The following is a 17169-nucleotide window of genomic DNA, read 5'->3' on the forward strand; positions in this document are numbered from 1 at the left end:
CGGCACCGCGTCCCGCCGTGCCCGTCGGCCTTTGTCGCCCGGGATAGCCTCGGGAGGAACGTGAGGGCTGCGGGGGGCGCAGAGGGGCTTGGGGCGAGCGGAGTTCCCTCCGCTGCGGGGGGGTGAGAGGCGCCCTGTCCCTGCCGCCCGCGGGTGCCCTCGGGGTGAGGCGGCTGAGGGCCCGAGTCTCCGCCGCTGCTCTGAGGTGGAGACAGGTGCGTCCCCGCGGTGAAAAGCCCCGCGTAGGAAATTCACAGAAGCCCCGTTTTGTTTCGTGTCTTTTTTTCGGGGCAGGGTGAAAAACAGAGGTGAGTTTCTAAAAAAAAAAAAAAAATAATAATTACACAGCTCGGGATTGAAGATCCTTGAATCGGCTAAAACAGGTACACAGCATTGAACGGGGGCTGCGAGGTGGCGAGATGGTTTTACGCCTGTGGGGGGAACTGGGGAGTCCTGCTTTGTAAACTGCTTTTCAGGACAAAGCGTCTGTATGTCAGATAAAATACGTGCTTGCAGTAAAATGTCGAAGTGCTTTGGCAGCCCAGAAACAGGCACAGCCGGATGCCGCACCAGGACTCTCCTCCTTATATCATGTTTTCAACAATCACAGCAGTTGAAAAGCAGATCGAGTGTTGAAAATCCTCACTCATTTGAGGATAATTTTAATGCGAGGACTTTTGATTTTTCCATTTAATAACTTAAAGAGGTTTTGCTTTTGTTTTCCAAGACACTTGTAAGGTCTAAAAATCTTCGTACCACAGAGGGAAGTATCAACCTCAGAAAAAGCTGGGTATTACAAAGCAGTGTTCCTTAGCTTAGTGTGGTCATGTTACATAGATCCATGTAATGGGTGGTTAAAAAATATCTTCACAACTGTGGACAAATAATTAAAAAAAACCCCACAGAAATAGGAAACTGAGGTGTGTGAGAGCTGTTAATGTTCAGGTGACTTCACAGTCATGGAAATTTAGAAGACCTTTACTGGAGTTCCCAGTTTCACTGTGTGAACCTAATTTTCAGATCCGTCAGTGCCCTGGCTTGTGGAAAACCTACATATATTTGTAGCTGTGTTGAATTGTATCTAGAATGAGAAGTTTACCCACTACTGAGTCATGTCTTGCTCAGTTTGGAAAACAGGGTGCTAGCAGCTGATATCTTTCCATATTCCAAGAAATTCTGTTATTTTTAAAGAATTTTTAACAGGAAATGTCATGTGACACTTAACTTGAAATACCTCATAGCTCTTGCTATCAGAAAAAGATAATGAGAAGAAATATTTCAGCAAGGATTCAGTAGCTTTCTGTTTCCTGTTGTATTTGTGTATTATTGCTATTGCTGATAAAATACTAAGGAAAAAATATTTTGTCACTCATGCATCTAGTGACTACAGCTATGCTCTTTCTCTTCTAAATAGATTTTTTTTCTCCTTGAATATTTATAAAAATATACAGAATATATAAAAATTACTATTACTAAAGTAAATCAATTAATATTTTTTAAGAGGGTAGTGTATGTGTAAAAGTTTGCCAACATAGAAATGGCATTAGTTACATTACAGAGTGCAGAGGCATAATAGCTATAAAGAAAGATAATTCAGAAGCTGAAAGTTGCCCAGGACTTTTAAAAATGGCATAAGCACTTTGTATATTTGTCTCTATAGTGCAGGATGGCTTGTAGAATCACATTGTTCTTTATGGTTTACCATTTCTGTATTTTGTAAAATAGAATACTGGCATAGTTGTGGGGAATGCAGTACTGGATATGACAAAATGTATAATAAACATGGAAGGTGAGCAGGCAGGCACCTTAAGAAAACGGATAATTTACTTCTTTTTCAGCAGAATCAAGTGTCTTCCTATTAGCCCTGGCATTTTTTTTATCGAGTTCTTAAAACACCCTGAACACCTCAAAACTAAACCAGTTTGACAGCTTACATATCCTTGCAGGTGGAGACTGTTACAGAGGTATCCATGACAGGTCCATGTAAGCATGAAAACATATTTATCTTCAAATTATTGTGGGGAAAGTTACGTAACAAATACAATATACTGTTTCAGCAGGAAAAGATCTCCTCATTATGGCACCATCGGGAAGAAAGCATGGAGGAAAAGCTGCTAAACCAGCACCAGAAGAACAGACCCTACCTGCCTATGACTTTGAGGAGGATAGAAAAGAACTGAGTGGATCAGAGGAAGATATTAGAGAAGGTGCTTATATACCCTTTTTTAGCACATTTTTAAAATGTGAACTTTATCACATTCCTGACTGTGAACAGAAAGACTGTGTCAGCCAGTGTCTGAGCAAGCAGGGTTTATAATGCTTAAGACAACCAGCCTCCTACTGTGTGATTTTGATTGGTAAGAGGAGAGAACCCAATAGAATAGCTCTGTGTAGTGCACTGTTATGTCTTGAAATTACAGGTGGAGTCCTCAATGGAGTAGAATGTTGCTACATGATTGTGTTACCTTATTTTAATGCCATATCCTTCTGTCACCTGGCTGCACAGAACACTGTGAGAGCGGGACAGAGCAAAGAGCTCTGCCTGCTTGTATGGAGCACTGAGTCAGAGAAGGTAGTTGGAGTCTGGCAGGTTTAAAAGCACTTCAGGAAGAATCTGAACCAAAGAAAAGAAGAAGGAGAGAAAGCTGAGGCAAAAAGAAAATAAATCAGACAAGGGATTCTTGTTTAATTTTGAGGGAGTGTCATAAAAAAGTGGGCTTCACTTAAAAATACAGTTCTCATTCATCACATGCTAGTTTTTTGTAAAGTTTGATGCAACTCCACTTCTGAATTTTTATCTTTCAGCAGTTATCTCTGGGCTTGTTTCTTAATAATTTCTCCCCTTCATTTGTTTAGATTAAATTCCTGTTCCACTTATCCTTGCCTTTAACAGAAATCTGGTAGCCGAGGATATTTTTTTTTTCAAAATAATATAAATATATATTTATATATAAATTTATATAAAATATATATAAATATATATTTGTGATTTTGCTTTATAAAAGTTAGAATTTCAGTGCTCATTGTACGGTAAAATTCGAACAGATTGGGCTTTTTCGATTTTTACATTATTTTTACCTTTCTGGTGATTGTTATATTGTGGGTTGTGACTAATGGGGTAGTAGTGGACAGGGAAAGTAAAACAGGTTGGGACCAGTGTAGAGGAACTCAAGGCAGTGCCAGCTCAAATCTGGCTTTGCAGAATAATTCACCACCATCTGTCAGCTCCAGAACCAAAATTTTAGGAGCTGCATGTGTTATTGACAGGAACTGAGACCCATGAGACATGTTCAGAAAAAATGGCATTGCAGAAAAGTAACTGCACTTTTAATAACTTGAACCACCTGCACAAAACAGAAGGCATTTTTGTAAGTATTTCTGTAATTTTTCTAAAGGCGACACACCCGTAATGGACAAGCATGGAAAGAAAAGACCTTTGGCGACTACTCATGTGGTTCCAGATGATGTGGGGTAAGGTTAGGTGTCTAAGGGGTTTTTTTCCAAAATAAGCAAGTAGATACCAGTTTCAGTTATTCACTATGTTTGTTTTGCTTTGTTTTTGGTTTGGTTAGTATTTGATTCAAAATCAAGTGACAGACAATACAGCAGTTGTAGGTAAAAAAAGAAAATGTAACATTTTAAAATTAGTAATTCTGCAGTTTCTTTGTAGATATTTTTGAACACAAATGAAAATTTGATATATTTGTGTGAGTTTTTAAAATATTTATTTCTTTTAAAAATATTTTTTTATCCTAAATTGTTGATAATTTCATTAAATTCCATTATTTTTTTCCTCTGATTTTAGTTGCTTGAAGATATTACAGGTACTTTGAATGATCCAAATATTGCATGAAAAATAAATTCTTTTTACAGATAAATCTTATTAAATTTAATAATTATGGGCAGTGTAAATGTAATAAGAAAGTGTATGCTGAAATAGTTTTGTAGGAGATTACAGCTGTTGAGTTGAATATATTGCTTTTACTGTATTATACCACTGCCTTGCACACTGGTGTTATCATCTTAAAGGTGCTGTAAAAAGAACCTTGATATTATTTACCTTGGATTTTTCTTACTGTGCCAGTCATGCTATCTGGGATGGTACAGACTTGTTTCATTTGATGTTCCAAATACTACTTGTGTTTTCTTTTTGTCTAGGGAATAATCAATCTTATTTACTGAATGCCCTCACTCAAGACCCTTTAAATGCCTAATAGTGTTTTTTTACTGGAGAGTAAGTTAATAGATTCCAGTTTTTTTTTTTAAACAAGCAAATCAGTCTTAAAAAGAGACCTCTCACAGGAGGAGAAAAGGAGTATAATTATTTTCTCTTGTAGAGCAGTAGCAGCTCTGTGACTGCTTACAAGTAATAGGCACGTGAATAAAATTAGTTTTAAGCATATAAAACAGGTCTTACTCTAAAGTCAGAAAATGGGCAAATAAAAATTTGAAATGCTGTTTTCTAGGGGTGAAGTACAGAATATGCTGGAAAGGTTTGGAGGTAAGTACATTTACATTCTAATAAATTAAAAAAAAAAAGTTGCAGAATTGGCAGTAATTTCTTACTATAACATAACTTTCAAGACTTACATAAAATGAACAGTCTTTGTAGCATTTTTCAGCATTTCTGAATAAAGCCAGTTTTCAGAAAAAAAAGTTATATCTAAGTAGAGCAAAGAGAAAGAAGAAAAGGGAATAACGGCACATAAAGTAAGTATTATGTAGGTAACTACAAAGGAAAAGGGAAAGATGCATGAGTGCTTTTGATAATTCCAATTTTAAGGTGAAGTTTAAGAGGTAGTGAATATATTGTAGAGAAAAGGGATGATGATAGCTAGGTATTGTTCTCACTCAATTTTTTGTTTCACTGACATGGAGGATACTGGAGATTGCAAGACTTGAGTGAGAAATAAGGGGCAGGTAAATGTGAATATAAGCAGTTAAGTACAACGAATGGTTCTAATTCTAGACAAGCAACTTTGGAAGTAAACTTTAGTTGCAATAGAGAATGAGAGAGTAGTCTGTACTCAGCACCTTCAGAAATTTAGAGAATAGGGAATCAGCTATTAAGAGAATTTTAGCAGTCATGATGAGCATGAGTTTATAGAAGAGCCAAATAATGAGGGTAAGTAATGTCAGTCACCTAGTGATGATTTATGCATGTCACTTAGTAGGATTTAGTACAGTCATAGTCAGATCCTCAGATGGCTTTACTTACAGCTAAATTACCAGCTGAATTCTAGATAGCTGATGGGTTATAGAAAAACCACCTTCCATTTGTAAAGAATGTGTAACACCTATCACAGTGTAAGAAAACATCAAAAAGGAAGGGAAACCATCTTAATGTCAGTATTCCATACTCAATAGCTGATTAGTACTTTCATTGTATGTAATAAATAAGCTGTACAGAGTCATTACTTGCATGTCAATCTTAAGGTGAAAGAGGAGTTAAAAGGATTCCTTAATGCACGAATTAAGACCTTTTGCTGTCACAAAATTACATATTTTGTATTATATAATAGAATACTAGCATAGGTCTGGCAATTTAGATAAGAGGAGGATGGGAAAAAGTTATGATTCCTTGTAATTTAAGACTAAAAAAAGGAAGGAAAGGAAGGACGGATGGAAGGAAAATTAATGGATCGGAGAGAGGATGCTGTCTGCACAAAACAGTAGGTTTGGCATTAGCAGGGGCAGATGCCTCAACAAATTAGAGAGGTTTGACAGGTGTTTCTTGAAGTCTTTAGTGAGATGGAAAAGAAATTACTGTATTAACCTTAAACTATGACTTAGGTCTCCAAATGTAAATTAAAGTGAAACAAACACACTACCTTATATTATTAAAAACTACTGTCTCTGAAGTATAAATTACAGTTTGTTGTTCATTCAATATGTTCACAAAGATAGCAGCCACATACTACCTTTAATTTCTTTCTGAAATCCAAGTAATTTGAATATTACTCTGAAACAGGTGTGGTTTTTCTAGGAAAAATACAGTTAAAGTGTCAGCATATCTAGGTCCTTCAGACCTTGAAGGTCTGGAAACTCTGAGCTAGCACCACAGTAATGCAGCTAAACTCATGAAGATTTTGAGTTACTAAAATATCCTGAGATACTGGAGAAAAGAGGAAGTTTGTGCAAGGTATCTCTGGCTTTGAATGGAGAATTTATAGGCTGTGAGTTGTCCAAATACAATGTGCCCTCGCAGTGTGAATTGACTGGGTAGTGCTTCCAGTGCTCCAAGAATGTGTGTGTAGTTCCTGCATAGGTGACGCCTTGGAAGTGCACGTTGGACCACAATAATCAGTAGGGAAGCCCCGATCTCAGTGTGCAGAATGGAAGCACTGCAGCTGCCCTGAGTTCAAGCCACTGGAGCTTGAGTTCACTGTGTGTGTCAGTTCAAAGCCAGTCTGACACTGGACCCACCACTGGCCTGACAAAATCAAAGCAGCTACAGCTGAGTCACATCACAGTGGGTCCTGTTTGGTCTGGCGTCTGAGAGGTGGGACTCGAAGGCAATGCTACACTTGTTGTGGGGCTGGGCAACGCTTCTTTCCCTTAGAACACACCTCATTTGCTTCTCAGTATTTTTAATAAATGGCACAATGTATCCACTGTGCTTAATTTCTTAATATTCTTTGACTTTTAGCTGACATTAACAAGGCTCTCTTAGCTAAGAGAAAAAGATTAGAAATGTATACAAAAGCCTCACTCAAAACCAGTAACCAGAAGATTGAACATGTTTGGAAAATGCAGCAGGAGCAAAGGTAACATTTACCCTTGTTTTTCAAACCTGTGGAACCAGACTGCCTTTTGTGTCACAGCATGGATAGTTATTCTGTCTTCTTGCAATTAAATGTCAAGTACTGTATCTTCTAGTTCAATATCTGCTCAGGGCCTCTGCTGCCTTCAATTGTGTCCACTTTGCAAAACTGACAGTAATAGTTTAGCATATTCTCTTTTGAACAGAGAAACTTAAGAATTGGAATTCTGAGAGCAAGGTATGTTAAAGAGCTGGTTTTATTTTTATGGAAAGTGACCTTTGATGTTATTTTTGTCTTTTAAAACAATGAGGAGGGTTTTTTCCACTTTGGAATTTTCTGTTTCTACTTGAAAACTTGAAAAAATGTTCAGTAAAACTTTAACGCTATTCAGGTTAAGAAAGAAAATAATTTTCACCCTACATAATATTTCTCTCCCCTCCTAAGACACATTTAATTACTACATCTGATACTACAGGTAGAGCAAACTAAAAAATGAGACAGCTAAAAACTGAAAGTCAGCAATACTTACAACCGTCTTGGTGCTGTTCTACATATATATGTGTATATATATATTTATCTGAAATGTCTATGGACAAAATTTAAATTTACATAGAGAAACTTAGATCATCATAAACTCATGAATAAGCTGATCAACTTTGCGTTAAAAACCCCTTAAGTTTAAACAAAGATCTGTAATTGGGTTAGAACTTGGTCAGAAAACCTGACACTGTTAGGAAGAAAAGTTGTTATATTTCTTCTTAACCTGAGTTTTGTATGTGAGTGCTGTCTCCTTATATGTATATAATCCATATTCACTCAAAGTGTGTGAGTATATGTGTGTTCAGTTTTTCAAAACACACATTATTCAATTAGGGTCAGATGTCTAAATATCCTGTTTATCTATGTCAGCTTTTATCCTACTTCATGTGTATGTTGAATCTTAGCTTTCCTTGTAATTCTTGATAGTATTTGTCATACTTACAGATAGTGTCTGTTTATAGGCAGAAGCTCAATCATGAGTTCTCCCAGCAGTTCCTGACTTTATTTCAGCAATGGGATGTAGATGTGCAAAAAGCAGAGGAGCAGGAAGAAAAACTAGCGGTGGGTTTCCAGCATGGCAGGAGTTTCACTGTATTTTTACAAGAAGGGAGTAGCGTTGTTTAGACACTCAAAAAATGTAAAAACACTTCATGTAGTTTAAACAAATATATGATTACATTTTGCAAAGAGAGTTGCATTTATAAACTTTATTGCAAGTTTATAAATGGCACTAAGTGATGCCCTAGGCCAGCATATGGCTTGAGAAAAGCCAAGACATTTATGGAGAAGAAAGATGTGTGCCATTTCTGTGCATGCAGTCTTTTGGTTCAGGGAACAAAGGAATAATGGAAAGTTTTTTCTTAAAAGTAGTTTGCTTAAAGATATGCCTGGATGTAGTAAATGTAAGAGAATTTGATAACTGAAAGGGAATAGGAACCATACCATGGAATGTAATAAAGTGATGTTGCTGTATTTGTTCTTCCAACACATTTGCAAGTTTTGCTTTTCCCCAGGCAGCACATTTAGGCAGCACACTAAGGAGCTGCAGGGGATAGCAAAATCCTCATAGGATTTTGCAAGGATAATTCAGGTTGGAAGGGACCTTAGGAGGTGATTCGGGGCTTAATCCAGTCTTCATCTTACTTTTATTACTAAGAGCAAGAGTAACTCTCTGGGCAGAGATCTGCAAGGCGCAGATTTGCCAGTGAGGGCAGAATCTCTGATTCTGGAAAATGACATTGGTGTGCTATCCAAGTGCTTTGGTTAACAGCTAATGCAATTATGTTTTCCTTTTGCTTCTCCTTCAGAATATGCTTCGTCAGCAACAAAAAGTTTTTCAACAGGCAAGAATAGTTCAAAGTCAGAGACTGAAAACCATTAAGCAACTCTATGAGCAGTTCTTAAAGGTAAATTTTTTCCTTGGAAGGCAGCTGATCCTTATCATATCACTTAAGAAAGCTGTAGTAATTTAGGTTTTTAAATTATTTGGTATTTTTGTAACAAAGTAGCTACATACTACACAGCAAGCAAAAAAATATTTTGAGTATAACTCCACAAAAATTTTACTTTTTCGTTAAAAAAAAAAGGTTTTCCCCATTCATTTTACACCAAGAACAAAACACTTCATTCCCAGAATGTCCTTCCCCCACTATTTTTCTAAGTTATTTGAGAATTAAACTGTGAGAAAAATGAAAATACCCTAAATGATTGATTTTATAATGAATGCAGAGCCACAGCACCATAGAATCACTGAAGGACTGAGGTTGGAAGGGACCTCTGGAGGACATCTGGTCTTGCCAGCAGGCAGTACAGGAGGGCTGTCTAGAGCTGGTTGCTTGGGACTTACCTCCAAATGGCTTTTGAGGATCTCCAAGGATGGGGACTCCACAGCCCCTTGGGGCAACCTGTTCCAGTGCTCAGTTACCCTCACAGGAGAAGCATTTCTTGATGCTGAGAGGGAACTTCCTTTGTTTTCAGTTTGTCTGTCCTTCCTGGTCCTGTCACTGGGCACCTCAAGAGCCTGGAACCAGACCCAGCACTCCAGGTGTGGCCTCACCAGTGCTGAGTAGAGTGGAAAGATCACCTCCCTCGACCTGCTGGCAACACTTTTCCTAATGCAGCCTAGGAAACTGTTGGTTGCCTTGCTGCAAGGGCACGTTGCTGGCTTATGTTCCATTTGGTGTCCCCCAGGACCTTTTCTGCCAAGCTGTTTTCCAGCTGATGGCCCCCAGTATATGGGGTGGATTCAAGTCTGTCCGTTTCTGATAAATTTGAATTTATTCTGTTCAAGTCATTTTCTAACTGGTCCCATTCTGAAATTTCAGTTAGTTACAATAAGCTTAGGGTTTGGTTTGGTTTGGGGTTTTTTTTCCAAGTCTGGTAGTTTAGGAAAATAAATCTGAAATAGAGCAACTCTTAGTTTAAGACAGTCAAAATTTATAGAGGATATTACAGAAGCATTAATAACTATTCCAAAATGTCAAAAATGTCTTCGTCTAAGAGGAAAAGCTGAATAGAAGGTCAAGTATTACTTTGATTTTTCTCCTCAAAGATCAAAAGGTAGAAGTCAAGCCTCAAATATGCTTAAGTAAATGTAAGTTAAAGAACATGCAACTAGACACAGAGGTAGGCATAATTGTAGGTACAAAGGAAAGATAACCAGTGAGTTTTATTTGGGGAGAAGTGTGCAAAGACATGTAATGGGTTTTATAATCCTTACTTCAAGTCCCTCAAGGTTGCCATAATATTGAACCCCTAGCAGTCCTGACAGATGTCTGTTCAAGTTCTTCTTGTGGAACTCTTAATTAAAATGCAGAATAACTACCTAAGACCTCACAGAAACTGACTGGAGGGTGCCATTTCCTTCACAGGGTCCACATTATTAAAATAGGAATGTAGGCTGGAGTATGAAGTCCTGTATGATTCCTCTGTCAAGTCTGTGACAAAACTAATCAATTACCAGTGATCGCTGTAAAAATTAAATTGTAGTAAGAAAACGAATGATTGGTTTGTTTTAAATTAACTCTTTGACACTGAGGAGTTCTGAATTAAGATTATCCTTAACTTCAGAGCATGGACGAGCTGGAGAAGAGCAATGAAAATCTTCTGGCAGGTGCCCAAAATGAACTCCGCAAAGAAATGGCTATGTTGCAGAAGAAGATTATGATGGACACCGTAAGTATCAGATCTCTGAAGTTAGTTAAATGCAAAAATAGAACATTCTATTAAAAGTCATTTGACATTCATTTAATTCAAAGGACTCGTATTGATATGGCATTTGCTCAGTATTATCTCCTTTTCTCGTCACAGCAACAGCAGGAGATGGCAACTGTTCGCAAGTCTCTTCAGTCCATGTTATTCTGATGGCTCAATGGAGAAACAAGTTGTACCTAAGTAACATGACACAAGTACAGGCATTAGCCACAGAGAAGGATGCTAAGCTATAAATGTTTTAAGGTTCCTATTAAAGGCTTTCACAGATTGTTCTAATCTTGTGTCTGATAATGTTGTAAGCACGTATATTATTAAATTGTATTAATGGGGGGGCAGTATGGACCCCAAACTGTCTGTCCAATTAATTTTTAACTACTTAATATTAACTTTCAATAGCACTGGACTGTTAAAATTGTTTCACTTTTTCTAATGCCAAATTGTTACAATGGGCAGAAGTAATAAAAAACTGCAATAGCCAGATTTTACATATTAACTTTAGGCCTTTAGGTAAATTGTGCAAATAGAAGCATTTTTCATAAGATGCAGATTTCTGTAGTTTCAGCATTTAGTCAGCTAACATAGCAGTTATAAGTTCACAGGGTATTACATAGCTCATGTAAGATTGTTTAATGATATGTATTACAGTAAATTAAAGTAAATTTTGTTAACTCTTCTGTTACGCTAGGTATTTAAATATCCTTGTATTAGTAAGAGATTTATGAACTGCTGTAATTTGTCCAGAAAACATTGGGGGTTTTTTAGTTGAATGATGAGCTTTATGTATCAGCTCCAGTAAGCACAATTGAACATTATGCATTTTGGGGTATCTACTTCTTGTAGAGCCACTGCAAGAAGATGGGGTAGATTTACCTTAATTACTTAGTACAACCTATTACAAGCCTTTGAGATGGAATATTACTTTTTGCAATCCCAAATGACTAGCAATTTAGGGAGGCCTGAATTTTAAGGGTAAAGCATTTATCTTTCATGTATCTCATTGCAGTAAATAAGTATAAATTAAACAATTGGCTCAGTGTGCATGCAGTTTGTTTCTACAGAAAACCGCTACACCTGAATATCCACTTTCACAAATTAGGTAGTTGCTCACGCATTTAACGCTTTGATTTCATACCACAGTAGATAAAACAAAAACCATCCACACACCCACACACACAAATGGGATGTTTTCATAACAATATATTTCAAAACCATATCATTCTCCTCAGCTTGCTAGCATTTTTAGTTCAGAATCAAGTCATTTGATGGTTCTTCAGTTCTGGAAGTCGGATTAGAGAAAAGTAACCTACAGAAAATTCAGCTATCAGGTTGCAGCTGAAGTTGAATAAGAAACCAGTATTGAACTCCTTCTTCTGCCTCTACTAGGATTCAGGGAAGGAGCAATTATGGAAGTTACACTGTTACAATGATGCAAAGGCAATATAGGCCTCTCTTGGGTACCAGTAACTAGACGGATTTGTAACTGTGCTGCTGGGTCTCAGCCCTCTAAGGAAAATCAAATGCTATGAAATAGTTAACAGATTTTGCTTCCTATCTTCAATAGGTGGTTATTTGTTAGTATTTCCTCCTGTTTCTGGTTTTATTTGTTAGTATTGACTCACGTTTCTGGTTTTCTAAGTGATTCCTGCATTGGTTTCCTATCATCCACATGCCTCAATCATATCCTTAGAATTACTTACGCCTACTATGACATGACATAGTTTTGACCATTGTGGGGAACCAAATCATCTCACTCTAAAGAAGGTGCCTGTGTCTTTTCATCAGGGGGTTGTTTACAGTATTCTTTTCTATTTGCCCATGGCCTAGGTTCAGGCTAACTTCATGTGTAGATGCTGTGTCTTTCCCAGTCTCAAATAGGAGTAGTAGGATTCATTCAGAATTGATGTGAGTCACTTAAGAGTTCTAGTCCTTTGGCAGTAACTGTTACAGTTATCCCTCAAGAGTATCAGTAAATTCTTGTTAGTGTGGTAGATGCTATTTTATTCCCTCCAGATTAGCAGACAGTACACCACTAATAAAGTTCCCTGAATACCTCAGGAAGTTGAATTAGTGTGCAGCCTGGAAGCTGCAGTGGTAGAATTTTTTAAAAAAATCACAGCATTCTTTATTGAACAGTTCAGGAAGGACTTCATGAACTCAGAGCTCAGGTACATATCAACAACTGAAAGTAGTAATGGACACTTACATTCAACAGTTTTTTACATAAATCGTATTCAAATAGTACCTCTTTAAAGGAGCTTAAGGGGTTTGAGTGCAAGTCCTGATTTGTTCACACAGATAATAAGCTACTTTTCTCCAATGACAACAGCCCTGTAGTTAGGCACATTATGTTAGCCAGTGGGTCTGGTCTTAAAGAGACAGGCTTGGGGTCTGTGGGTCAGTGGGTCTGACTTCCTGGTTTGGAGTTTTACACTATGGTTTAGTTTTGTGCTGTTTTGTTTGGATAAAGTACAGCACTAGCTACAAGAAAATTAGATCAATTATAAGGAAGATGAACACAGCAATAGCAAAAATACCACACAGGGAAATACACATGGGTGGGTTGCATTGCTAGAGCTGCAGTCATTTAAGTCAATGACCTTTGTCATTTGCTTGCACAGTTTCACAGATACACATTAGGGTAGCTAAAGTCAGGATCCTTGAATTACACAGCTCCCTCTAGTCCAGATAACCATGAAGTGTAATGAGACAAACCTTGTTATGACTACAAAACCAGAAACTGGCCTTGAAAGAAAGTACAAGCTACAGTTTTATCTGGTAGCAGTAATTTATGTGCTTGGATACTAGAGAATGCATGAATCCTAAAGGCACTCGTAACAGTACTCTGAAGTAGAATAAAATTTTCCTGAACTCTGCCTCCTTCATCTACTGATCCAACGGCTTGTTCCTTAGAAATACCAGAAGAGAGATTGAGTGGTTTTACCTCATGGCTGCCTCATTTTACAAGTCTTAATACTGCAGTACTGTATTTAATTGGTACATCTGACTACCACTTCAGAGCACTTCCAAGAAAACTTTAGAAACTAATGCTACAATATTAGTCACTTGGTTTAGGGAAATGTGAAATTCCTCTTTAAATTCTGGTTGGTAGCACCTTGGTTTGCAGCCTACATTCACCAAAAGAGAAGTACAAAATTGAAGTTACCTAACAGGAAAGGGCAACATTTTCAAATGTGGTATTGATGGTCTGAAATACATCCTGGTTCAAAAGTACTGATCACAATAGCATCTGCAGAACTTTGTTATCTACTAATTCTAACATCTGGTAATGTCTGGGACACGGTGAACTTTCTCATAAAACTGTTTTCTTCAAAAGCTTAATCTGTCTTCCCAAAAACAGAGGGGCTGCTTCATTCAACATTCCCCTAAATGCTTCTTCTCTTGTCCTTGACCTATTTAATCAGTCATTATGGTTTTGAACCTGTTCAGGAGCTTGATGAGATGAAATTCTGAAGACATGTATATGAAGATGAGCAGCAATCTGTAGGCACACACCAGTGGCATATCTCAGCATATCAAACAAGGATATGAACTTCAAAAAAGCAAAACAGAACAGGTTAAAACAAAGTCCAACCTTTTTTTCAATTGTCCCTACTATAAATATGTTATACTTTAACCAGGATCTATCCACGTGACAAGTGTAGCAATCATTTTAACATATAGCTACACAGTGGTCTAGTTTAGAAAAAACCAAAACCACCCCAAAACCCCAACACCCAAACAGCACTAAACACTTACAAAGTCCAATAAACAAAGGTTAGTCTGCAGTTCACAGAACAATTTAAACCCACATGGGCTAAAGCATAATTACATGAGAGATTTGTAAATTTACTTTCACATCTCTCTTCCAAGGAAAGAAAGCCCTGGTACCCTGGCACTCCCTCCACAACGACAGCTGAAATGGGAGCAGGTCAGAAATGGCAGAGCAGAATTACAGGGACAATTCTCAATCTATTTCTTTAACTATGGTCCAAATTAAAAGTATAAAACACTTACCAATGCTATCCATAGAACAATATATTCATCAATGAAACTGTTGAAGTACTGGTCCAGAAACAGAAGTCCTGGCCCAATAAACGCAGAGTCCTGAAGAGAGATTTCACTTTTTGTCATGTGAGCCACCTATGCAAAAAACAAAAGCAAATGTGCATGACCTCCTTGCACAGCCCTGTTCTCTTGTAAGTTCCATCTGTACCAGTGTAGGGGTTTCCCACTCTTTCATTTCTCAGCGTTGTATTCAAAGGGTAAGACTATGCAAGTGTATTACTGAAAACAAATCCTATCCACTTGAAATGTTGTTTTCAAGTTTAACTTGAAAATTTTGGCTTTTCCTAGCCAAAAGCTAACTAAGAAGCAGGCTTTTGCTTAGGTAACAAGACTTGTTCTCACTGTTTAGTTAAGATAATGATGTATGCTCAGAGACACTTTACAGACTGACCAGGAGAACATTACTGGGGGCAAAGGGAAGAAATCTGTTCTCCCCATATTTAGCACTCTTAGAGACAACTTGAGCTCACCTTTAACTAAGAGTTCTTTGTAAAAACTTGGTGACCTAATAGAAGAGATATGAAGAGTTCGTACTAGGAAGCTTAAAAACAGCAAAAAGAAAGGAGTTTAAGTGCCAAGGCTGCCATAAGAAATCATCCTGTCATTCCTTAGTTCCTTGCCTGTGGATACTCGGCAAGTATGAATAAAGTATTGAGAAGCTCTAGTGAACAAAGTGGTCTCTTAGCATAAAAATATATCATGTTCAACTCCATGCTGAACAGCAAAATTCACAGAAAAGCCTGTGAGTGTTCCAGTCTAAGGACAAACTAAAAACACAACCAGGGCAGAAGCTGACAAAGGCTTCCACACTAAGGCAGGCAAGGATGCATCTCTCCTGCTAGCGGGATCTGCTGAAGGGAGCAATTCCTGGCTGACATCTGGAGTGGTGTGCAAGAGCAAGAGCAGCCCTGCAGGGTTAGCACCCATGGAGTAGCTCTGGCACATCCACCAAAACTGCACTGATCTCAGCTGGGCCTCCCACCAGGTGACACCTTCAGTTTTTACTGCAGTTTGCTCACTCCAGATAAACCCATGAAATCCTCTCCCCACTACTGTTACACATTTGCTCCTGGAGCAGATTGTCCTTAAAGCTACACATAAGGCATCAAGGGAAATATGGTCTGCTCAGCAGTGCCCACGAATGAGGGCACATACACACAGGGGTGACTGCTGGTTACAAGGACCCAGGGCTCCTCCGAATGAGCATGGAACGAACAAGGCAGTTCATCTGCTTGACAGAACTGCCTCGAGTTCAGTCTTAAGGCTCAGTATTCCTATCAGCATTCTCTCTCTTGAAGAGGTAGTAGCTCACTAGGTGAACACCTGTTTAGCAAAAAAGTCTGTCAAATACCTGTTTTCTAGTGCTGGAAAAATGTGATGCTGGGAGATAAAAATGAGCTGGCTGGATTATTGTTATTAGCAAATATGTACTAAGGCAAATTTTTTTTTGATTATTTTTTTTTATCCATTGATGAGGTTTTTATGTATAAAAAAGAAAAAGACAGGAAAGTTTCTCTCACAATTTTAATGATTAAAGTAAATTCCTCTTTTAGATAACTAAATCAGAAGTCACAGCACTGTTAGTAAGGTTTGAGGGACCAGAGTTAGGATGTTAAAGATAGACAGTATATTTCTAGGAGTAAATTAAACAAAACTGAAAGTTCTAATCAGTACATTCAACAGGACGTATGCATTTGCAGCAGTATCATATAGAATCTGTCTGTAGGACCCTGAGTATAGTTCAGTGTCTTGGTCATAATGAAACTGGTAATACACTGGCAGAGCAGAACGGGAAAATTTGCATGAAGCCTTCTGACCTAGCAAGTATTAAGCCAAGAACTAATTTAGTTTTAGGAGGCTAAGGACTGAAAGAAAAATTCTTACCACCAACTTCTGTGAGATTTTGGCATTCACAAACCCAAATGTTAAGACATACAGGCAAGCATGTTTTTCAAACAGCTGAGTTGTAGACTTTTTATAAATCATAATGGCCAGTGTGATAAGTAGTCCAATGTGCAGGCCTGGCGAAAGAACACTTGTTCCCTGAAATGTAAATGGACAGAAAATTTGTCTTAGACTGCAGTCACACAGTAAGGTCCAGATTTTACACATATTGCAAATCCCATTAAACAAAACTAGAGTTGCCAAAACTCATGGAGGTCCATTAGCATTAGGCCCCTGCTACTGGTATCCTTTGCAGTGATCACTAATCAATTTTGTAAGAAAACTCATTGCTGGCTCCCACGACAGAAGAAATCTAGTAACAGGCAGAGAGAAGTTAGATAATACAGTCTTTACTTTAGCCATTCAACACTCATGTGCCTGTCTGCTTAAATGCTTAAACAAATAAAACCCTTATGATCATCCAAAATGCAATAAATTACAGGCATAAATTATTCAAACCTCATTCAGATTTGTAGAGCAACTTACTGCTATTGTAGATCCATTCTTTCCAACCCCTCCACCAAAGATGACACGGAAGTAATTGAAAAAAGAAAGTGCTGTTCCACACAGGATGCCAATAACTGCAAAGAACTTCAGTTCTAAGCCCACCAAAGGGACCTTAGCAGAACACAAAAAAACAAAA

The 17169-nt window shown here is 37.8% G+C and overlaps 2 protein-coding genes across 9 annotated transcripts in view; one reads left to right on the forward strand and one right to left on the reverse strand.

Moving 5' to 3' along the window:
- Window positions 1–11525, forward strand: SYCP3 (synaptonemal complex protein 3). 5 transcript variants are annotated; one of them, XM_017804720.1, is made up of 9 exons: window positions 1–60; window positions 2061–2207; window positions 3396–3471; window positions 4467–4501; window positions 6650–6767; window positions 7766–7865; window positions 8612–8710; window positions 10374–10478; window positions 10614–11525. In XM_017804720.1, exons 2-9 carry the CDS (start codon window positions 2078–2080, stop codon window positions 10665–10667), a joined length of 717 nt encoding a protein of 238 aa, XP_017660209.1. In that variant the 5' UTR covers window positions 1–60; window positions 2061–2077; the 3' UTR covers window positions 10668–11525. The 5 variants fall into 5 exon arrangements, with proteins under 5 accessions (XP_017660209.1, XP_017660206.1, XP_017660208.1 ...); XM_017804717.1 differs by lacking the exon at window positions 1–60 and adding an exon at window positions 102–215 and having other exon boundaries at window positions 2058–2207; XM_017804719.1 differs by lacking the exon at window positions 1–60 and adding an exon at window positions 120–215.
- Window positions 10529–17169, reverse strand: part of CHPT1 (choline phosphotransferase 1) — a 21267-nt gene continuing 14626 nt past the window's right edge. For 2 of the 4 annotated variants that reach the window (XM_017804712.1, XM_017804714.1), the window contains exons 5-9: window positions 17013–17144; window positions 16467–16625; window positions 14532–14657; window positions 13957–14067; window positions 10529–10693 (exon numbers count right to left, since the gene is read on the reverse strand). In XM_017804712.1, the coding sequence (XP_017660201.1) occupies window positions 10649–10693; window positions 13957–14067; window positions 14532–14657; window positions 16467–16625; window positions 17013–17144 (573 nt within the window). In that variant the 3' untranslated portion in view covers window positions 10529–10648. Of the gene's footprint in view, window positions 10694–13680; window positions 14068–14531; window positions 14658–16466; window positions 16626–17012; window positions 17145–17169 lie in introns of all 4 variants that reach the window. The other 2 variants (XR_001873104.1, XM_017804713.1) reach the window with 2 other exon arrangements.

The sequence above is a fragment of the Lepidothrix coronata genome, unplaced genomic scaffold (genome assembly GCF_001604755.1).
Source record: "Lepidothrix coronata isolate B3197 unplaced genomic scaffold, Lepidothrix_coronata-1.0 Scaffold10, whole genome shotgun sequence".
Taxonomy (NCBI): domain Eukaryota; kingdom Metazoa; phylum Chordata; class Aves; order Passeriformes; family Pipridae; genus Lepidothrix; species Lepidothrix coronata.

What these genes read in the sequence shown, in the direction of transcription:
- SYCP3 (XM_017804720.1), top strand. Translation starts at nt 2,078, where the DNA reads ATGGCACCATCGGGAAGAAAGCATGGAGGAAAAGCTGCTAAACCAGCA. An exon ending in TATGCTGGAAAGGTTTGGAG is followed by an intron (nt 4,502 to 6,649) that starts GTAAGTACATTT and finishes TTTGACTTTTAG; the next exon opens with CTGACATTAACAAGGCTCTC. An exon ending in TCTATGAGCAGTTCTTAAAG is followed by an intron (nt 8,711 to 10,373) that starts GTAAATTTTTTC and finishes CCTTAACTTCAG; the next exon opens with AGCATGGACGAGCTGGAGAA.